This window comes from Saimiri boliviensis, chromosome 1, assembly GCF_048565385.1.
Source record: "Saimiri boliviensis isolate mSaiBol1 chromosome 1, mSaiBol1.pri, whole genome shotgun sequence".
In the NCBI taxonomy this organism is placed as follows: domain Eukaryota; kingdom Metazoa; phylum Chordata; class Mammalia; order Primates; family Cebidae; genus Saimiri; species Saimiri boliviensis.
Genome location: NC_133449.1, coordinates 30,233,539 through 30,257,912, shown reverse-complemented (window position 1 = coordinate 30,257,912; position 24,374 = coordinate 30,233,539). Strand labels below are relative to the sequence as shown.

At 38.9% G+C, this 24,374-nt stretch overlaps 1 protein-coding gene across 6 annotated transcripts in view; it reads right to left on the bottom strand.

Annotated features, from left to right (window-relative positions):
• LCLAT1 (lysocardiolipin acyltransferase 1) overlaps positions 1 to 24,334 on the bottom strand; it is a 203,760-nt gene extending 179,426 nt beyond the window's left edge. For 2 of the 6 annotated variants that reach the window (XM_074395673.1, XM_039460217.2), the window contains exon 1: positions 24,172 to 24,334. Coding sequence is in view for 2 of the 6 variants with exons in the window: in XM_074395667.1 (XP_074251768.1) it covers positions 23,596 to 23,603 (8 nt within the window). In the remaining 4 variants the exon portion in view is untranslated. The other 4 variants (XM_074395674.1, XM_074395675.1, XM_074395667.1 and 1 more) reach the window with 4 other exon arrangements.
• Between the last annotated feature and the right edge of the window lie 40 nt (positions 24,335 to 24,374).

The following is a 24,374-nucleotide window of genomic DNA, read 5'->3' as shown; positions in this document are numbered from 1 at the left end:
CAGCCAATATCATGCTGAATGGGCAAAAACTGGAAGCATTCCCTTTGAAATCTGGCACTAGACAAGGATGCCCTCTCTCACCACTCCTATTCAATATAGTACTGGAAGTTCTAGCCAGAGCAATCAGGCAAGAAAAAGAAATAAAGGGTATCCAAATTGGAAAGGAGGAAATCAAATTGTCTCTATTTGCAGATGACATGATTGTATATCTGGAAGACCCCATCATCTCAGCCCAAAATCTCCTGAAACTGATAAACAACTTCAGCAAAGTCTCAGGATACAAAATCAATGTGCAAAAATCACAAGCATTCCTATACACCAGTAATAGACTTCAAGAGAGCCAAATCAAGAACGAACTGCCATTCACAATTGCTACAAAGAGAATAAAGTACCTAGGAATACAACTAACAAGGAACGTAAAGGAGCTCTTCAAGGAGAACTACAAGCCATTGCTCAACGAAATAAGAGAGGATACAAACAGATGGAGAAACATTCCATGTTCATGGTTAGGAAGAATCAACATCGTGAAAATGGCCATACTGCCCAAAGTAATTTACAGATTCAATGCTATTCCCATCAAGCTACCAATGACCTTCTTCACAGAACTGGAAAAAAACACCTTAAACTTCATATGGAACCAAAAGAGAGCCCGCATAGCCAAGTCAATTCTAAGCAAAAAGAACAAAGCGGGAGGCATCACACTACCGGACTTCAAACTATACTACAAGGCTACAGTAATCAAAACAGCATGGTACTGGTACCAAAACAGAGATATAGATCAATGGAACAGAACAGAGGCCTCACAGGAAATACAACATACCCACAACCATCTGATCTTCGACAAACCTGACAAAAACAAGCAATGGGGAAAGGACTCCCTGTTTAATAAATGGTGTTGGGAAAACTGGCTAGCCATGTGCAGAAAGCAGAAACAGGACCCCTTCCTGACACCTTACACCAAAATTAACTCCAGATGGATTAAAGACTTAAACATCAGACCTAATACCATAAAAACCTTAGAAGAAAATCTAGGCAAAACCATTCAGGACATAGGTGTAGGCAAGGACTTCATGACCAAAACGCCAAAAGCAAGGGCAACAAAAGCCAAAATAGACAAATGGGACCTAATCAAACTCCACAGCTTCTGCACGGCAAAAGAAACAGTCAGTAGAGTGAATCGGCAACCAACAGAATGGGAAAAAATTTTTGCAGTCTACCCATCTGACAAGGGGCTGATATCCAGAATTTACAAAGAACTAAAGCAGATCTACAAGAAAAAAACAAACAAGCCCATTCAAAAATGGGCAAAGGATATGAACAGATACTTTACAAAAGAAGACATACAGGAGGCCAACAAACATATGAAAAAATGCTCATCATCACTGGTCATCAGAGAAATGCAAATCAAAACCACATTGAGATACCATCTCACACCAGTTAGAATGGCGATCATTAAAAAATCGGGAAACAACAGATGCTGGAGAGGATGTGGAGAAATAGGAACACTTTTACACTGTTGGTGGGAATGTAAATTAATTCAACCACTGTGGAAGACAGTGTGGCGATTCCTCAAGGACTTAAAAATAGAAATCCCATTTGACCCAGCAATCCCATTACTGGGTATATATCCAAAGGATTATAAATCATTCTACTACAAGGACACGTGCACACGAATGTTCATTGCAGCACTGTTTACAATAGCAAAGACCTGGAACCAACCCAAATGCCCAACGATGATAGACTGGATAGGGAAAATGTGGTACATATACACCATGGAATATTATGCAGCCATCAAAAACGATGATTTCACGTCCTTTATAGGGACATGGATGAACCTGGAAACCATCATTCTCAGCAAACTGACACAAGAGCAGAAAATCAAACACCGTATATTCTCACTCATAGGCGGATGTTGAACAATGAGAACACATGGACACAGGGAGGGGAGCACTACACACTGGGGTCTGTTGGGGGGAAATGGGGGAGGGGCGGGGGGTGGGGAGGTGGGAAGAGATAGCATGGGGAGAAATGACAGATACAGGTGAGGGGACGGAAGGCAGCAAAGCACACTGCCATGTGTGTACCTATGCAACAATCTTGCATGTTCATCACATGTACCCCAAAACCTAAAATGCAATAAAATAAAAAAAATAAAAAAATAAAAAAATAAAAAAAAAATAAAAATAAAAAAAAAAAAAAAAGAACTGAGGAAAATGGTCAATCCAATAGCACAATTTGCTTCAGATGATTTTAAAAAATAATTTTGGTAGACTCTGTTCCAAAGAAGGTTCCATCTTTTTGAATGCATCCATGTTCATCTACCCATCCAAAGAAGTAGATTAATTTTTATGTCACTGAAGAAATCAACACAAAAAGTCTCTGTTTAGGCTCATAAATTATCAAGATTATAATTATGAGGAATTATAGAAGAAATAAAGGGATGAAAAAATGTGTTGATAACCAAGTTAAAGAGGATGTTCCAGACTCAGGTGACCCAAATCAGAAGAATCAGGTTGGTTTTAAGCCTACCAGGTTCTCCTCTGTCTACCTGCTGTCTTTATACCAAGGACACCAACTTAAAAGAAAGATTGTAATAGATTCAGATGCCTTTTACTATAAGAAGCATACAACCTGACTTCTTTGTTCAGAACTTCATACACACACACACACACACACACACACACACACACACACACACACAGGTATGTATACAAATATCAACTATATTCAGAGACAGCAAATCATTTCTTTTTTTTTCAACTCCAGAGAAGACAGAAAAGCATAATTATGATTTAATGCAAAAACAGTTGCAACACACTGTACATAGCCAATCTTTTTTCGTCCTCATCTCTGTGACTTAAAAGTTTCATTTAATGCATTTGCTAGACATGGCATAAAGTACTTCATTACAAGGTATTATCGGGGGCAGGTAGGAGGAACTGGCAAGATTTGTGGAGACAAAATATTCTAAATAGAACCTGGGAACTGAAAATTCCTGAAATTAATAGGAAAGGTAATCACTACCTACCTTCTTGCCAAAAATATTTTCAAGATCTGGCCTACCATAAATGTTTTGCATAAAACATATCTGAATGTCATTAAAATGACTACAAAAAAGACAAGTAATGGAACACTTTACCAAATGCAAGAATAGTGCGCACTCTGACACCAGGGGCACTTCCATTTTCATAAGAAAAGGAAAAGTTTCCATTTGTCTGAGCAACTTCTGATGCAACATTAATAATTACCGTCCTTTCCTCCAGTGTAGACCTCAGAAACAAAAACTGGTTGATGTTTATAAACATTTATCTCAAATCAAGAAAGAAATTAACACAAAAAAATAAAACATTAAAAGACTTAATCTAGGCAAATTTTTCAGCTTTACAAGCCAGTGACAAAAAAATAAAGCCTTAGAAGGTGTTTGTCAACGCCAACAGTTCAGAGAGTACAACCAAAGAAACAAGTCGAACCTTCTATTCAGTGAGGTCTGAAGGTCTTGTCTCCTTTTAACTCCTTTTCCATAAATGCTTTCTGTATATTCTTGCCCATGTAAGCCTTAAGTACAAAAATTATAACCATGTGAATGTTTCTTCTGTTCTCAATTTTGAGAGTATGTCCCATAAACTAGCAAAAATTTTAAATTAGCTTTTTTAAAAGTTTTCCAGTTAACTCCACTCAGAAAATTGTTAAAAATTTAAAAGAAAGAAAAGGGTACTATGAAAAACCTACAGCAATGGCTTATGACAATGATGTTCATACCTCATACTCAAGGATGAAGTGACCACAAGCTTTGCCCCTAAAATCAGGAATATAACAAGAATGATTGCTTTCACCATTGTTATTCAATATTGTATTATAATTTCTAGCGAGAACAATTAGGCAAGAAAAAGAAATAAAATTCATCTCAATTGGAAAGGAAGAAGTAAAACTATCACGATCTGCACATGACATGGTCCTATGTATAGAAAATCCCCAGGAACCCACAAAAATACTACTAGAGCTAATAAATTCAGCAAAGTTGAAGGGTACAAGATAACACACGAAAATAAACTGTTTCTATACACCAGCAATAAACAAACCAAAAGAAAAATTAATAATTTCATTTACAATAACATAAACCTAGGAATAAATTTAACCAAGGAGGTAAAAGAAAATCTAATGTATGTAAGGATATACCAGGTTTAGGGATTAAAATACAATACTGGCGGAGTGTGGTGGCTCACACCTGTAATCCCAGCACTTTGGGAGGCTAAGATGGGTGGATCACCTGAGGTCAGGAGTTTGAGACCAGCCTGGCCAACACGGTGAAACCTCGTTTCTACTAAAAATACAAGAATTAGCCAGGCATGGTGGCAGGTATCTGTAGTTCCAACTACTCAGGGGGCTGAGGCAGGAGAATCATTTGAACCCAGGAGGCGGAGACTGCAGTGAGCTGAGATCGCACTACTGCACTCCAGTATGGGCTGTTGCCCATACTTAATACAGAGTGAGACTCTGTCTTAAAAAATGAATAAATAAATAAATAAAATGAAAATAATAAAGGACAATACTGTTAACATGGCAATACCACTCAAAGCAATCTACAGTTTCAATGCAATCTCTATCAAAATTCCAATAACCTTTTTTGCAGAAATGGAAAAGCCAATTATCACATTTGAATGGATTCGGGAGGGGTTACAAGTAGCCAAAACAATATTGAAAAAGAACAAATTTGGAGGGCTCACACTTCCCAATTTCAAAACTTACTACAAGGCTACAATAATCAAAGCAGTATGGTATTGAAACTGCCACTGCAAAATTATAACAGTGAGAGAACTCTACCATAGATGACTCCATCTTGCTTCTAACCTCATAAGCTGTCTTTGCTCATTCCTGCACATAAACCAAGCTAACTATTGGAGAAATTTAGTTTCTATTTAAACGTTAGAGCAAGTATGATAACAGTCCTTTCCCAAAACTAAGCCCCTCCTTGTTCAGGGACCAAAACTATCTTTGTAAAACTAACAAAAGGACACGATGTCAGATTTATAGTAGATGCCTGAATTTTGCTAAGACTTAGGCATTGTTAAATAATAAGACGACACTATTTTCTAACTTAGCTTTTTTGTAATTACTTAATAGACAAGAGTCACTTGCCAGTGGTCATAAGATTTGTAACTTTACCGACTGCCTCTATAGATTACCTCACTATTGTAAAATCCAGACTGATTCTTGAGATATTTTTCAGACCTCACATTACGGTAGACCAACTGATGCCACCTGGATGGGTGACTCATACTGTGAAACTGGCTCAGCTGGCCCTGTGTCCCCATCCAGAAATGAACTCAGCACACAGTACCATTTTGACACTCATGTGATTTCACTCCTGACCTAACCAATCAGCAGTGCCCATTCCCTAGCCACCTGCCTACCAAACCATGCTTAAAATTCCCTAGACTCCAAATTATCAGGGAGGCATATTTGAGAAATGCCTCCCATCCTCCTTGCTCAGCCATCCTGCAATTATTCAACTTTCTTCGTGCAACATCTGCTGTTCTCAGTGTATTAGCTTTATCAGAGCAGTGGGCAAAAAGAATCTGGTTGGGCGATAACAATAATGGCATAAGAAGAAACCTGTAGGCCAGATGTGGTGGCTGATGCCTGTGATCCCGGCACTTTGGGAGGCTGAAGCAGGCGGATCACTTGAGGCCGGGAGTTTGAGACCAACCTGTCCAAAGTAGCAAAACTCCGTCTCTACTAAAAAATACAAAAATTAGCCACGCATGGTGGTAGGCACCTGTAGTCCCAGCTACTCAGGAGGCTGGGGCAGGAGAATCGCCTGAAGCCCGGAAGCAGAGGTTGCAGTGAGCTGACATCATTCCACTGTACTCCAGCCTGGGCTACAAAGTGAGACTCTGTGTTAAAAAAAAAAAAGAGAGACTCAATAGACCAATTAATTGAGAGTCCAGAATTATAACCATACATCTATGGCCAACTGATTTTTAATAAGGGTGCAAAGGACATTTGATGGAGAGAGAACAGTATCTGTAACAAATGATTACTACTGCAAAGCCACGTGAAAAAGAATGAAGGTGTCCTCAAACTCACTCAAAATCAATCAACCTAAACAGAAAAGATAAAACTATAAAATTCTTATCAGAAAACAATGGTAAATCTTCACAACCTTGGATTTGGCAAGGGATTCCTACAAGTGACAACAGAAACATGAGCAACAAAAGAAAAACTAAATAAAGCAACTGCATCCAGATTAAAAACTTTTGCACATGAAAGACCACCATAAAGAAAATGAAAAGACAACCCACAGAATGGAAGAAAAATTCACAAGTCAAGGGTCTGGTATCCAGAAGATACAAGGAACTCTTACAACTCAACAACAAAAAGACAAATAACTTTTTTAAATGAGCAAAGGACTTGAATAGACACTTCTCCAAAGAAATCATACAAATGGTTGATAAACACATGAAAAGCTACTCAGTATCATACATCATTAGGGAAGTGCAAACCAATACCACAATGAGGTATCACTACATACCCACTAGGATGGGCACAGTTTTAAAAAGGGAAAATACTGAGCATTGGTGAGATGTGGAAAATGTGCAACCCTCACATACTGCTGGTGGGAATGTAAAATAGTAGTCTCGTTTTTTTTTTTTTTGTTTTTTTTTTTTTTTTGAGACAGAGTCTTGCTCTGTCCCCAGGCTGGAGTGCAGTGGCAAAATCTCAGCTCACTGCAACCTCCGCCTCCTGGGTTCAAGCAATTCTTCTGCCTCAGCCTCCCAAGTAGCTGGGACCAGAGGCATATGCTACCATGCCTGGCTGTTTTGTAATTTTAGTAGAGACGGAGTTTCACCATGTTGGTCAGGATGGTCTCGATCTCTTGACCTCATGATCCATCCACTTCAGCCTCCCAAAGTGTTAGGATTACAGGCGTGAGCCACCGCGCCCAGCCAAAATAGCAGTTTCTTAAAGAGTTAAATAAAGCTTGAAAAAGATTATGCTAAGTGAAGAAGACACAAAAGGTCACGTATTGCCTAATTTCCTTTATCTGAAATACTCAGAATAGGTAAGTCCATAAAAACTGAAGGCAGACTGGTGGCTGCCAGAGGCTGGGGAGAAGCGAGCAACTGCTAATGGTACATGGTTTCCTTTGGGGTGATAAAAATGTTTTGAAACTAGACAGAGGTGCTGGTGGCACAACCCATGAATATATTAAACGCCACTGCTTTGTTCACTTTAAAATGCTTAATTTCTTGTAAATTTCACCTCAATTAAAAAAAATAAGATTATATATAAAATGGCTATTTTTTTTCCAACTATCCACAGTGGAGGTCATTTACAAAAATGTATTGTCAAGCCATAATGGAAATTTCAATTAATTCAGCAGGGCAGGCTTCTGAATACAACACAATAAAACTTAGAATTAATAATTCAAAACTAATAACCCTAATGATTTGAAATTTTTAAGCCTTCTAAACAATTGTTGAATTAATGAAAAAATTAAAGATACATGAGACTTGTAGTTCCCATATGCTGACATGCATCCAGATTCCCGGGGAAGGGTGGGGAGTTTGTTAAAAATGCAAAAGCTCAGGCCCTACACCCAAAGCTCAGGCCCTATATCCTATTAACTTTACTATTGAGGTTAACTTTCATTTTTGTTTTAACATCATTTTGGTAGAGTGTCTAGCCTATTATTCAACACTGAGAACCAATAAATAATGGTGATGAGTAAAGAGTAGACAAGAATTTACTGTCATTTACAATAATTACCATAGTAAACAGAAAGAATCTTCCTTTGCTTAATAAAACTATCACAGTGTATATCCATTTGTCTCAAGAATACCCTTTTGTCTTTAGGGTGTACAGTAATTGCCTATGGCTGCTGTAACAAATTAGTTGATGGCTTGAAACAGAAAGTTGTTCTCTTACAGTCCTAGAGGCTAGAAGTCTGAAAGCAACATCATTAGAACAAAAGCAAGGTCATACTCCCTCCAAAGGCTCCAGGGGAGAATCGATTCCTTGCTTATTCCAGCTGTTGATGGCGTGGGAATGCCTTGACTTGTGGCCCTGACACTCAAATCTCTGCCTCCTGGTCACACTGCCTCCTCCCCTTCTGTGTATGTATAATCTCCCTCTGCCTTATTTTGATAAAGATACACAGGATCACTTTTAGGGGCCACTAAGATAGTCCAGGATAAGAGCCCTAGACATCAAGATCCTCGATTTAATTTTAAAAAACCATTTTTTGCCATATCAGGTAATATTTCACAGGTTCCAGGATTAAGAATTGGGTATTTTAGAGAACCATTTTCAGACTACCACACCCAAGAGGATCTCTTTAAACACCTAACAGGCCTGGCCAGGTGTGGTGGCTCATTCCTGTAATCCCAGCTCTTTGGGAGTCCAAAGTGGGCAGATTGCTTGAGCTCAGGAGTTCAAAACCAGTCTGGGAAACATGGCAAAATCCGATCTCTATGTAAAAATAAAACAAAAAGTAAATAATTTTTTTTAAGAAAACAAGAACAAAAACAAAACCTAATAGGCCAAGCCTTTTGGTCAGGAATTAGACACTATCTTAGTCTCCAGATTTACAATACCAAGGTCATAGCCCTTTTGACCCTAGACACTGCAAACACACACCAATGAAATTAACTTGGGATTTCATCAGATGCACAGAAAACTATCACAGTGTATATCCATTTGTCTCAAGAATACAAGGGAAGTTCTGTCTGTTTTACTGCATGAGTTAAGTTCTGCTCAAATTTTGTTGTCTTAAACTACCTATCTGTATATATCTGACAGGCAAATAAAAACAAAGCGTTCTTTCTCTTCTGTATTGGTAAAAGGGGGTCTTTTTCTTGGCAAGATTTTCTTATTGCCCCAACATACTTTACAGAGTTGGTTAATAATAAACTAAGTTTTTAAATAAATTTGAGACAAACTACTTTCCAAAGGCAGCAAAATTTATTTTTATCCTCTAAATTTTTCCAGACACACAATTTCAAGACCCACTAGCCCTTGAATCTCCTCCAGAATCAAGCAGTTTCATTCCATAAAATCAAAATAAATTCCGGATGAATTAAAGAGTTACAGGTAAAATATGAAAGCATTAAAGAATTATAATAGGAAAATGGGCCAAGAATCAAGAGTCACATACAAAAAGGAACACTAAAAAAAAAAAAAAAAGCAAAGAACTCAGACTAAAGTAACATGATACCATGTTTCCAATTACTTTTTCATATTTGACAATGATAATATATAGCTAAGTGAGGGCACAGGAAAATAAGGCCTCAAACACAATTGCTAAGAGAATAAACTGATAGAGACCTTTTAAAAGGCAAATTCACAATGGCTGGCAAATTATAAAATGCATATACATTTTTAACCAATAATTTCATTCTAATATTCTTCAAAAGTAGTCATAAAAATAAGAAAATATAGGTATAAAAATGCTCATGGAGGCATCATTTGTATGTGAAAATTAGAAATAGTGTGAACATCCATCAACAGAAAAATGGTTAAATTATGGCATAGCCATATAACTGGAATATTATGCAACCAGTTTTAAAAAAGTAAAGCACAGTCATTTCTCAGTATCCATGTAGGAATCTGTTCTAGGACCTCTTGAGGGCAACAAAATCAACAAATGCACAAGTTCCTTATATAAAATGACATCATATTTGTATATAGCCTGCTCACATCCTCTAACATGCTTTATCTCTAACGCTCATAGTATCTAATACAATGTAACTGCTATAAGAACAGTTATACTGTATTGTTTAGAGAACAATGACAAGAAAAAAATCTGTACATGTTCAGTACAGAGGCAATTCTTTTTTGAATATTTTTGATCCATAGTTTGTTCAATCTATGAATGCAAAACCTGTGGATACACAGGGCTGCCTCTAGATTAACATAAGTTATCATTCAGAAAGGTAGACATGACACGTGAAGAAAGCAACTTACAAAATAATGACTCCATTTTTACTGAAAGGGGAAAACAAAAACAGAAATCTCTATGTATGATAATATGTTTATATATTAATAGAAATCATTGTTTTCAAAAAAATCTTACGACATGGGAAAATCCTAATAATATAAAGTAAAAAATGTAGGCTACAAAGTTGTATAGGTAATGACACAAAAGCAGCACAATAAAAACAAACACGGTTATCAACTATCTCTGACACTCTTAATTCTGATCTGTTCTTTACATATTCTTTATTTTCCAAAAGGTACAAATATTTCTTACATAGTATTCAAGGTGATTTTATTAAAAGACAGGATCTTGCTATGTTGTTCAAACTGGTGCTGACCTCCTGAGCAACTAAAGCAATCCTCCTGCCTCAGCCTCCCAAGTAGCTGGCACTATGGTCAGGATAGATTCTAACCCTTAAAAAAAAAAACAAGAGATTGGGTATAATGATGTGAGTTCATGTACAAAGAAGACTTTTTAAAACTATATATTTACCAAAATTTATCTATGCTGAATAATGTTCCCTCATTCAGACTGGTTACTTTGAATATGTTTCTTCTCATGTTCTACTACTAAAAATAATTTTGAACTTACTAGTTTAAAATTTCCTTTGATCAGCTCAGGTAACACAAAAAAAGATCTTTCTTAAAATCAGTATTAACTAACATAATCACCTAACTTTATCACCTAGGCTAGCCCTGAAATAGATTTTGGCTCGTTCTAAAAAACTCTAGCTTCAAAGGACAAAAATTTAGCGCAAGTCTGTCAGTTAAAACAATATGCTGCAATGTCCAGCTTGTCTAGGGACAAGGAAGAGACTCTGGTTTCAGAAGTTTCCCCCAGATAAACTTAAGTATTGACTATCATCCATACTGTATTTCCGTAGATGCCCAAGAATCCCCTCCATTCTTGTTCACTCATGGTCTTCCTGAGCATAAAGGTCTGCTCCCCAGCCAAAATTCTCAAAATCTTAACCATCTCTTCAACAATAGGCTCAAGGTACACCTGTTTAGTCAAATTGTGCCTCTTTTGAACTCCAGAAGCATCTTACCATCTGTACTATTGACTTTGTCAGCATGTTATTTTTACACGGACATTCTTTTCATATACTCTAATTTTCCAATTACAATTTACAAGTCATGAGAAGACATAGTTTCATCTCCAGTGCAACTCACTGTAGATACAGACTGAGTGGCCCCTCCAAGAAACACAATAGGTGTTTCTTTTGTTGTATACAAAGACTGGGACAGCATTAATTTGAGCCTATTGGATTCCAGTGGGCCTTGAATGGCTGCCTGCAAATAATGGGTTTTTTCCTGCAGTAATGGAGACACCAACTGAAAGTTTTGAGTTCAAAAATGACATGATAAAAGTTTAATTTAGAAAATGTGGTCCACAGCAGCCAGATCATAGGAGGGTAATAATTTCTACAGCAAGGAAGATAGTTGGCCCAACTAAAGGGTTAAGTATAGGGCTTAAAGTCAGAAAGTACTGACTTCTCCTGTTACACTGGGCAAGTTATGGCTTCCATTTCCTTACCAGTAAAACGAAGATGATAAAACCAGACCTGAGCCAGGCCTGGTAGAACACAACTGTAGTCTTAGCCACTCAGGAGGCTGAGGCAGGAGGATTCCTTGAGCCAAGGAATCAAGACAAGTAGGAGCAACACAGTGAGACTCCGTTTCAAATACAAAAAACCACCAAAAGCTAGAAACAAGTTGAAAAACCCCTAAGTCTTGTGCACTGTGGTAGGCATTACATGAAATAATGCATGCAGCACACATACCACAATGCCTGATGAAGGGTAAGCACACTGCACTCTGGGACCAATTCTCTGACACCAACTAGGTCTCCTACAATTCAACTCAATTCCAACACTACCTGGAGTTAATATTAGATTCCACAAGTTAAAGAGCAAGGTTTCCAACAAGATTGCCCTCACTTCAGACATTCCCAGACTATCCACGCTAATGTCAAACTTGGCTACAAATTCAGATTCCCAAAACCTCCCTTCAGTTTCAACAATTCTCTACAACAATTCACAGAAATCACTGAAAGCACTATACTTAATCACACTTTCATTATAAAGGAAACAACTCAGGAACAGCCCAATGGAAGATGTGCACAGGGCAAGGGCAAAGTCTAAGGAAGGGAGCAGAGGGATGCAAAGCTTCCATGTTCTTTCCTGAAGGAATCTACGTTATGATAGAATACATGGTTTGGGGAAAAAAAAAAATAGAAATCCAGATGTCATCCTCCTAGCTAACCAGTGTGTTCACTGCTGTTGTAGGGTTTTTATATGGGGCTTCATGATCTAGGCAGGAGTGATTAAATCACTGGCCAGATAACTAGGCTTTGCAGTCCAGTCCCTCTCCTTTCCCCAGAGACCAGGAGATGGGGCTAAAAGTTCCAAGGTCTCTCTGATGTGGATAGCTCCTTTCCTGAACTATGGAAGGGCCCACCCAGAGTCACCTTATTAAGATAAACTCAGGTGTGATCAAAAGAGATTCTTGTTATGAATAACAGAAGATACACCTAAAAGGAAATCCCATGAGTTTTTGAAGCTCATTGTCAGGAACCAAAGACAAAGACAGATACAATAGATTCTTCATTATATCACAGACACAATAAATGGAGACTATCAGAAACCAACTAACAGACTACTGAAGTAGCGCAAGCATAAAGACAAGGAGAAAAAACATCAAAAGCATTACAAAAGCAGCAGCAATAGAGAAAGGCTGAGGGGAAGGGTGTTGAAATTATCTACAAAGGTTCAAGCTTGGACAATTAAATAGACAGAGACAGACATATGCTGGCAGGAAACCGAATATGGGATTGAGAATGAATTTAGTTTTAATCACACTGAGACTGAAATGACAGCCAGGGATTGCAGATGAACACTGGGGAGACAGAGATCATGGGCCTAGAGATGAGAGAGGACATGGCCAGAATCAGTTGTCAGAGTTATCCACACAGATGAACCCCCCACCCCGGACCCCCTCAAACCCTCACTGTTTCAAAAGGAGAATACTAGCTAAGCTGCTATGTTGCAAACAAAAGCAAGTTACTGTACTCAGCGGAGTATGTAAGGCATGACCTCTAAAAATTTTATTATTATCAACTCTAAACAAAATGGTACCTTATCTTTAAAATAAAAGATTCAAAAAGAATCATACAACCAAATGCCAAACAGAAATGCTGGTTTTTTTCTTTCACAGAGATGTATTATTTTATTTTCTAAAAAAGGACATTTATCTCCCTCCAACAGAAATATGTGTTTATTTTTCAGTGAAAAGGTTATAATAAAAGCATAGAATATGTCAACAATACAACATAAACAGGAACAACTATGAATCAATTCAAAAAGCTTTGTGTTCAGACACATGAAACAAGACAAAAACCTCAAGCATCTAATCATTACAAAGACTTATCCAAAGCATTTAGAGTCCTGCTTTTTACAGTATGTTCAGTAGCTAGAAACTGCCTCATTAACTGACCATGGGTTCAAAAGCATCACAATTTACTTTCCCCTAGAATGCACATATCACATCACCCATTTGTTGCCAGCTTCCCAGAAGAGAATACCCACTCTGTTTTTCAGCCTGTAAGCATGACAAATGGGAGAAAAAAGAGAAAGAAGAGTTTGGGAACAGCGCAGTGGGCTAATCAGATGGTTCATGAAGTAAACAGGTTATTATGGGCCCAGGGACCTGAAACACCTGAGTACTGACTGGATTAATGCATAGGCAACTCAGGAAGCCAAATTTGCTTAACAGATTAAAAAAACTGGCTTCTTCCACAAAAGAGGAAAAGAAATCCATTGTACTTCCAACAAATATCCTCTACATGTAAAAGGGCAAGAATAATTTGTATTATTATTATTCACAACTTACAAGGTTGTAAAACAAACCAAAAACAGTGAAAGCTACAAACCCCAGAGTAGTAGATAACCAAGAAAATTGCTCTAGCCAGCACCTGGGTTCCACTGAAGACACTCAGCAATCTTTTCGGCAGGTTTCAAACTTTCACAAATTTTCCTTACACAGATCTGAACTGCTACACTTTTTTTTTTCTTCTTTTTAGATAAGGATTCACAGCTCCAAGATCTCTGATAACCACTAGAGAAAAGTGGAGTCACTCCCCTCCATAAAACTAATCTTTCAGCTGAGCACAGTGGCTCACACCAGTAATCCCAGCACTTAGGGAGGCCAAGGCGAGCGTACCACCTGAGGTGGGGAGTTCAAGACCAGCCTGACCAACATGAAAAAAACCTCATCTTTACTAACAATACAAAATTAGCCAGACATGGTGGCACATGCCTGTAATCCCAGCTACTCAGGGAGGCTGAGTCAGAAGAATCACTTGAACCCAGGGGGAGGAGGTTGCAATGAGTCAAGATCGCACCACTGCACTCCAACCTGGGCAACAAGAGCAAAATTCCTTCTCAAAAAAAAAAAAAAAAAAAAAAAAAAAAAAAAAAAAATTAGTCTTTCACAGATAATTTTTCTCTACCATGTGCTAAACCAGAAATTATACTATTAATTTATATCTCAATGCAGAAATAAATTAGTTCACTAGACTGTCAAACCTCTTAAGAGATCTAAAACTAAAGAGAATTTGGTTTTACTGAACAATGACCCACAGAATTCCCTCTGGAGAAATAAAAACATAGTTAAGCTGTCACTTCCAAGTAACTAACCCAAAACTAGCTCCTTAAAGTGTTTTACTGGCCCATTCATGCATCTCGATTTCCACCCTAGGTTTTCTTCCATAAAAAAGTAATCCCTGTCCAACTTTAAATTCCAGCAAGATCAAGTAAATGTAGCTTCTCCTGCTTCTCCAGTTAAGTACAACTAAAAATCCTGGCCATTATACCTAAAGCAAACATGGGAAGACTGAATTCTGAAGGCAGAGAAAAGGCAAACCAGGTAGGTACCTTGGGACCCGTGGAAAACATGGTGGTGAGTTACCTGGGTTTTCTTTTTGCCTCATTATATACCACAGATAAGGGGCTTAAAAACAAAAACAAATAAACCAAAAAACAAACAAACACACCTCCTCTCCCAACCCAAAGAACTGAGCAACAACATGCCCTCCAGCCAATACCACAGAAAAACTGTGGCCCAGCCCCACCTAAAATAGCAAAAGCCAGGTGGGGAGCCTAAGTTTCCACCCTTAGGAGGCTGTAATGTGCCACAACCTCCCTCCCAGGTGTCTCTACCCCTTATCCCTGCAGGGGTGATATTAGAGAAGGCTGGACTTTCTTCCCTGACAGGTGGTAATAAGACCCCTTCCCCTGCCAGGGAGTGTCTGTGGAGACCAACTGGAAAGCCATGTGGCAGTAATGAGACACCCCTTCTCATCCCACTGGCATGGTATCAGAGGAGGTCCAGCAGAGAGTCAGAACTTTCACCTCGGCCCAGGGGTGAGAAGGCCCTCCCCTCCCAGTGGTGTCAGTAGAGCCCTGAAGAGGGGCTGACACTTCCACACCTGCCCAGCAGTAGTGAGGATGCCCACTTTATGTGTCAATAGATCAGTTCCTCAAAATCACAAACTACCACAACGTACCCAAAATTAAATGGATTATCTGAATAACCCTAATAATTGTTAAAGAAACTGAATAAAGCCTTCAAAAAAGAAATCTGGCCGAGATCATTTCATTAAAGAATTCTACCAATGTTTAAAGAAGAATTAACATAATTCTATACAATCTCTTTCAGAAAACCAAAGAGTAGGGAGCACTTCCAAACTTTTTTTTTTTTTTTTGAAACAAGATCTCACTCTGTCACCCAGGCTGGAATACAGTGGCATGATCACAGCTCACTGCAGCCTCAACCGCCCAGGCTCAAGTGATCCTCCTGCCTCGGCCTCCCAAGTAGCTAGGACTACAGGTGCATGCACCACATCTGGCTAACTTTTTAATTTTTTTATAGAAACAGAGTCTCCCTAATGTTGCCCCAGCCAGTCTTCAACTTCTGGGCTCAAGCAATCCTCCCAAAGGAGATGATTTTAGCCTCCCAGAGTGCTGGGATTACAGGCGTGAGCCACCATGCCCAGCCTAAGAAGATCCTTCGGCAGACAGAAGTGGAGAAGGCCATCATGTAACCATAGAGGGAGAGATTAGTGACACAGCCATAAACCAAGGAATGTCATCAGCCACCAGAAGCTAGAAGAGGTAAGGAGCAAATTCTCCCCTAGATCTTCTAGAGGCAGCATGGCCCTCTAACACTGTGATCCTGGCTGACTGATACTGATTTCAAAATTCTCCACAGGAGAATCGCTTGAACCTGGGAGTAGAGGTTGCAGTGAGCTGAGATCGCACCATTTCACTCCACCAGCCTAAGCAATAAGAGTGAAACTGTCTCAAAAAAAAAAAAAAAAAAAAAAAAATTCTGGCCTCCAGAACGCTAAAAAATAAATGCCTGTCGTTTTAAGGCACCATGTTTGCAATAATTTGTATGGCAACCATAGGAAACTAGTATAAACTTCCCTGTCTCTTACAAATGTTATAGAGAGCTAATAAATATGTATGCAAAAGACATACATATTTGACTAGTCAGAAGTACAACTGCAGAAGAAAAAATTAGATACAATTTCAGAGTTCCTCATTCAAAACGAGACTATAACACACTCCTAATTTTTTTATAGTTAAATAAAGTATACACAAAAAGAGAAATAAATACAGCTTTGGAAATTATACCCATTGGATCCAATTATATCCAACATAGATTCAGTTTCCTGAAGATTAGCCTACTCAATAGACAAGAACTGTTTATCACAGTAGCCTAGCAAACGAAGACTTAATCTTGATTAACTCTGACTTCTAGTATATTTCTTCTCTGAAGGAAAGAGGAGCTAAATTGTATAGGTTTCATTACTACCATAAATAAATTCAACAAAATAAGGTCACTCTGGCACTTCTTGGAGTCCTCTAGATTATTTCTATCCTGCTTCTCCACTGCCTTCCCATTCTTAGTGAACGAAGCAAACAGAATTTTTCCTTTAATTTAATCAATTGGTCTTAATGAACCAGCATGTTAAAAATGTAAACAACCTAGGGCCAGGTGCCGTGGCTCACTCCTGTAATCTCAGCACTCTGGGAGGATCACTTGAGACCAGGTGTTAGAGACCAGCCTGGGTAACACAGAGAGACTTCATCTCTACAAAACAACAACAACAAAAAAAAAAAAAAAAAAAAAAAAAACCAGAAAAAATTAGCCACGTGTGGTGGCACATGCCTGTAGTCCCAGCTACTCCAGGAAGCTGAGATGGGAGGATCACTTGAGTCCATGCATTCAAGGTTACAGTGAGCTGTGACCAGGCTACAGCAATCCGGTCTGTGCAAGAGAATGAGACCCTGTCTCTAAAATAAATAAATAAATAAATAAAAACACAACCTAAGTTTAACTCTGCAGTTACTCTCATTCATTAAGAAGTATGTTAACCCAGTAATTCACAAACTCTCTGGTTTGAGCACTACATCGTAAAATTTCATAATGTGTATGATTATAATCCAAACAATAAACCTGGTGATATATTTTACTGAATTTCAGAATGATATAATGGAACATGCAAGACTGTCAAAATGGTGCCAAAACAATCATTATAAAACATGAAAGGGGAAAAGGCAAAAAGGATGTCTCATTTAAATCGCCCACATTAGAAACAGAATCACCCTAAGTGGCTATAGTAAGTTACACTTGGCATGGATATTCAGAAACTTTGGACCTAACCCAAGGCATACTCATTGAAATATCCCTTACACTTAAAGCCACACAAGTACAGTATATTTTAAATTTACAGTAGATCAAAACAGCCATTATAGTATAGCAATTAAGAGTGTGGACTCTGAAACTAGACTGCGAAGGTTCAAATCCACACCCCTTCACTTCTTTGGGCTTCAGTTTCCTCATTAAGTAAAATGAGGACAATAACAGTACCTATATTTACTTCATAGTGGAAGCTGGGAGGATTAAAGGAGTTAAAAACTTAAAGCACTTAGAACAGAATTCAGTATAAACCTGCACTCACTCATCATTGAAAGAGAGGGTCGCCATTACTACCTATGGTCATTGTAATAGTTTCACAGCTGCTATGTTTACTTTTAATCACAGAAAACCTAGAGGTGATGAAATCTCAATGACCTCTGTACTAAAGGCATTGATTTGTGTTTATCTGCCCCTTTACACACAAAGCTAAAAGACAGAAACCATGTCTTATTTAACTCTGTCCCCATCACCAAGCTCACGGTGTGTGTCCAAATATGATCAAGTAAGTCAAGACACATTTTGGTGTTCCAGCCACCCCAACTTTCAATCATTTTCCTTCCTAACTCTACACAGGTAAATTTTTATTTAAAAGCTACACAAAAAGAAATAATAATTTTAAGACAGTAGACAGAAAAGCAGTAAAAAGACAACCAAGGCTGCCTTTCCCAAGACACCTAAACATTCCTCTGGGGGAAGAGTCCCTCTCAAGAGTTAAAAAAAATCCCTTCAAGCCCACACTGTCAGCCACATGGAACTGGAAGAGCCAGGAAGAACAGCTGCCACCACTCAATCACCTTATCATTCCTTCCTGTCTTCATCCAGCATTTCCTTTCTTTGTGACACCACCACTAGATACCAGCTCACCAACATGCTATCCCCCTGCTCCACAAGTTCTCCCAAGGTAATTAACTATACACACTTACATATATAAAATGGATATGACCTCTTATTTGAGATGGAAAAATAAGGATACCTTAACTCTTCCCTTTATCTTTGTCCCCAGAACAGTAATCCACTTCCTCTGATGAAGTGAACTGAAGTCTTCAGAAATCTCAACTGTGAAAGGCTGCAAAGTGACTAATCCTCTGCTGTCAGCTTTCACTGAGGGCAATCCCTCATATGTCTCTTCCATTTGCCTCGAGAGTTTTCACAGTAGGATCCCTACGGCTCTACTGCCACAAGGAGAGGACACAGTAAAGATGCGAATAAACCTCATTAAGACTTTTTGGGGGCATTACCTCACAGCCACAGAAAACACAACGAAGGCTTTTCTTAGCTCATTGCATTAAAAACCTTGCAGCCAAAGGAATTAAAGCAGTCCTCATTATCCAATAGCAATTAGCTTCTCACAGGGGAAAAGACGACACAGCGATTTCTCTTTAACAAGGACCACACTTCACAATGATGAAAGAAGAATTTGATTAGAATTTTCCAAAGAAAATAAATAAAACAAACCAAAAAGAAATCTATTATGTTCATAAAATATTATGTATTCTACTGATCAAAATTTAGATTACAATTTGCAACTATGCACTAATTCTTAGGACAAAGAACTAATGAATAGGTAGAGTGCTTGGGGCATAATTTTGTTACCAAACTGTGAAACAGCATGATGTGACAGCCTTAATTTCACATTTGCCTTTTGCAAGACAATTATATAAAAGCCATTTTGACACAAGAAAAAAATTATACATTTCATCATTTTTCTCCTGGAGCCTCTCATACTCCTTTAAATTCTTTTAAAGTACCTCTTTCATAATTACCCCTGCTGGTTTTTCTCATCTAAAGAGATCTAGCATTGCCATATTCTCACTACAGCCTCTTTTTTTTATTATTAAAGTTGCAAATCTTCACATTTTTACATATTCTGAATTTTTATATATACATAATGTAACCACCACATACCTCAACATATAAAACGTTTCCAGAAGGTTCCTTCATGTACTTTCTCAGTCATTACCACCACCACCAACACCCCAGAGTAAACAGTATTCTGACTTCTGTCACCAGGGAATTATTATACTTATTTTTGAACTTCATTTAAATGGAATCATGCAGTGTGCAATCTTATGTCTGACTTATGTCTATAAGATACATCCATGTTGATACATATATCCATAATTCATTGTCTTTTGCTGGTTTTGCAGTGTTTCATCTTATAAATATATCACAATTTACTCATCCATTCTACTGCTGATGAATAATTCAATTATATCCAATTTTTGGATTACAAATAAAGGCACCATAAACATTCTTTAACATGTTTTTTAGTAGACACACGCATTAGTTTCTCTTGAGTACTAGGAATGCAAGCATTCGATCATGGGTAGAAGTAGACAAAGCCAGTCTTCCAAAGTGACTGTACCATTTGACAACCCCACCAACACTATGTAAGAGATCCAGTTGGTCTACACTCTTGCCAACACTGGCACTGTCCATCTTTTTAATTTTAGTCATTCTGAAAAGTGTACAGCAGTACCTCATTGTTTTAATTTCTATTTTCTACTGACTAATAATGTTACGTACCCTTTTATATGCATACTGGCCATTCTGAAATACTCTAACAGAAAGTGCCTGTTTAAGACAGCTGTGCATTTTTTAAATGACTTTTCTCATTTTTTTCAATGCTACACACACAGTATGAATCCTTGGTCAGATATATAAATTGCAGATTTCTTCTTCCAGTTCATATGTTGCTCTTTACTTTCTTAATGGTGTCTTTAAGAGAAGTTCTCGATTTTAACGAAGTCTAAAGACTAATTTATCAATCATTTTCTCAGTCACTGCTTTCTGAGTCCTTTTTAAGAATCTCTGCCTACTCCATGCACTAGTTCCTTGATTTGTGCCTATGGTTTCAGCAGTTCTCCCCCTTGCTTTGACTTCACAAAATCTTGTATCTTTTGCAAGGCTTGTATTCCAGACCTTGCAGTCAGTTTGGACCACATTCATGTTATGTTGTTAGGTGCTGGACAACTTTGGTGTTATAAATGTTTAAGTGGAGTTCAGCTTTAAAATTAGGGAATTCATCAGTGATACTTCCATATTACAATGATTTCTGTACAAATATATTCAAAACCTAATGTAAAAAGAAAAAAAAAATTCTAATACCCATTATCCTAGCATTCTTCCCCTAACATACTTTAGATGATTCTTTCTACACCTTTTAAACAAAGAACTCTCTCCTCTATCCTTTTTCCTAAATTAGTTAAGAAGATCTCCAATTTCCAACCATATAGTTCCAAAGAAATAAACCTTAATCTTCTCTTCGTGAGCAGATGTTCTCCTCCGCAACTATCATCTTCACATCCAATCACTCTCACAATATGCTTTCAAAATGTGTGTGGAATGTGAACTCTGCTCTCCCACAGCTAATGCCTAGTTCCCTCCCTCAACAACTTTTGTCTGGAGTATGGAAACTGTCCTAAACTGGTCTCCTCCTTAGAGTCTGTCTTTCACCCTGTCACCAAAGTCACCTTTCAAGAACATAAAGTTGAGGTAAGGCATCAAATAAGATCCTTCTACAGTTCCCACTGCCCGCAAATAAAGTCACTCTCTTAGCTGAGAGTTCACAACCTGGCCCCAACCTTTTCTGGCTTCTCTCTCAACATCTACCATATTCTGGTCTGACCCCTGGACACCATAAGCTCTCACCTGTCCTGGCTTTGCTCTGCTTCTCCCTATACCTTTACCATCCAGTTAACTCCCTTCCTTTTCTGGTCAGGCCCACCCCAGAAGAACCAACTGTCCCCTTTTACGTGGTCTCACGGCTCTCTGTACTCACATCTATATTTGAGTCCTTATCACACTTTATTAATTAATCATTTATTTATTTATCTCAACCATCTACAAACTTCTGGACCTAGGACTTCTCCCTGAACTCCTCAAGGGTGAGGTCAGGGGTTAATTTTTACATCCTAAAGACTTGGCAGGGCTATTCCATAAAGGTTCAGTGAAAGAATAAATGTCCTAGCTACTTTTACTCATCCTCTTTTTTCAATAAAGACTGGAAAAATTAGCACAAGTATATTAAAACAACAAGCTTAACTAAAGTCAGTTTTCTTTTAAAAGTTCCCAGCAAATTATTCTTTTAAAAAATGTGATAAAAACAAAAATCTGAATTATTGATTTGTGCTTCCTGATAAAAATTAGTCATAAATGGCCAGGCACAGTGGCTCAGCCTGTAATCCCAGCACTTTGGATGGCCGAGGTGGGCGGATCACCTGAGGTCAAGAGATCTAAACCAGCTTGACCAATACGGAGAAATCCCCTCTCTACTAACAATACAAAATTAGCCAGGCGTGGTTCACATGCCTGTAATCCTGGGTATTCAGGAGGCTGAGGCAGGAGAATCACTTGAACCCGGGAGGCAGAGCTTGCAGTAAGCTGAGATCTTGCCAATGCACTCCAGCCTGGGCAACAGGGGCAAAACTCCATCTCAGAAAAAAAAAGAAAAAAGTAGTCATAACTCTGTTTCAAAATTCCTTTTTAACTAACGGGCAACAAAAGTTAAGATGAATATACAACTTAACCAAGGTAAATGTAATTGTTACCACACAAATCACTATTAGATGCCAATGGAATAAATCATGATTACTATTTATACAACTAAAAGATCACAAACAAAACTACTGGTTTGAAAAATGTGTTCATTCTAGGACATTGCTAGAACCTTTGAAAAAGAAAAATATAGATATTAAAAAAGAAAAACAGTATATATGGTGGTTAAGAACAGAGGCTGGAAATACAATGCTAATTGTGTGACATGGAGAAATTAAACTTCAATATGCTTCAGTTTCCTCATCTGTAAAATAAAGATAATGAAAGTATCCACCTCACTGTGTTGCTGGATGACTGAGTTGGCATATATAAGGCCTCTGATTCAGTGCCTGGTAGAGTACATAAATGCAGAGGAATAAATTTCAAATATTTTCACTGTGTCTTTACCTTTTTTAAGCCCTTTTTTCTTTTTTTGCCATCTTTTCTTTCCCTCCCAACAGTGCAGTGAGATTGTTTGAAAATGAAACACTCACTTTAGAGATAAGACACTAATAGTGAAGTTGTATGATTACTCTAAGATAATTTTAAGTGGTAGAGTTTGGACAAGAAACCACACATAACGTCAAACCCATGCCAAACTGACAAAATCTCCACAGATCCAATTTGAAAAACAGAATCTTTTGGGTTTTCCCAATTGCTTTCTCCTGGTTGTCAACAACAGCCAGCCTAAAGACCTGATGAAGGCAGATGAAGTGCGCCATGTGCTCAAATTAAGAAGCAGGAGAAGCCTGGCTTTCACAGAAACTGACACATAGTTGGCACTCCAGAGATGGCAGCTACTGATGACTGAAACATAGCACTACTGTTTTTCTCAGTTACAGAACAAGGTACTACTCCACAAAATCAAGCCTACTACCAAAAACAAAAGTCCCTGAATATTATGTTTATCTGTCATATCAAGCAAAGTGCAATGTGCAATAGAAATCTAAAAATATGTGGTAAGAATTATTTTTACTCTCAAAAATAAACATGTTTTACAAAAAGGGCTTTCATCAAATCAGTTTTTTGAAAACAATCCAAGTAGTTAGTTATATGTCGTGACAGATGTTTCTCTGACCAAATAAGTTAATGATATGAATAAATATTTCATCTTGGTAACGCCTTCAACACCTACCTCCAATACTTTTCTCTGGCTTAAAGTGAATCTCAATCCCTAATCTCAACTACTGCCATGTACACAAGAAATACAGTTAATGAACTTTAAAGGCAGTTGCAATGCTTCCAGGGAACCCACCTGAACCAGGGAAGTACAAGAAAGCAAAACATCTCCACAACCACATCTAAGTATCTTACCTTTCCATTTCCTTTCTTCAAATGGGCAATTAGAAGCTATGGTACATCTTAAAGATCAGGTTTGGCATCCGCCCTGGCCAGGACCTACCCTTCTTTTCGTGGCACTGCCACCCTGGCACCTACAGGCAGGCCTTTGGCGCCTGCAGGACTCACAGGGAAGGCAGCCCCAACCCCTGCTCTCCACAGCTCTCGTCGAAGCCCTGCACGTGGCAGCCACTTGAGACGTTTCAGAGCACGGGATTCAACAGGGGCAGAGCTCAGGTCGCGTAAACACCGACAGGATCCGCGACTACCTGGTCCTCGCAGCTCGTGCTGCCCCTGGGCACCCTACGCCTCCGCCAGCCTCCATGAGTCGCTTCCCCGCGCTTCCTCCCACCTGAGCCAGCGACGCCACCGCCACCTGCACCGGGACCCCAACTCCCAGGCCAGTGGCCGTTACTCGCGGCCGCAGTTCGGGGGAGGCCCACGGCTCAAGAAAACCCCGGGCTGCAGCTCCCCTTCCTGCACCTCTGAGATCCCCCGGCCGCCGCCATTTTCCTTGCGCCGTTACCCCACCTGACAGTTCCAGCCTCCCACCTGTGACAAGCAGGGCACGCCGCGCGACGCCGAGGGGGGGCGCCTGGGCAAGGTGGGACTTCGTTGGGGTCACAACCTCCGGGCGGAACCCGCCGCTAATTCATCCCGGAGCGCGGAGGCGTCCGGCGGTCGCCCTAGTAATGCGTCCCGGAAGGCTACGTCCTAATTGGCTGCAGGCGCCGTGACGCAACGGCGTCCCCGGC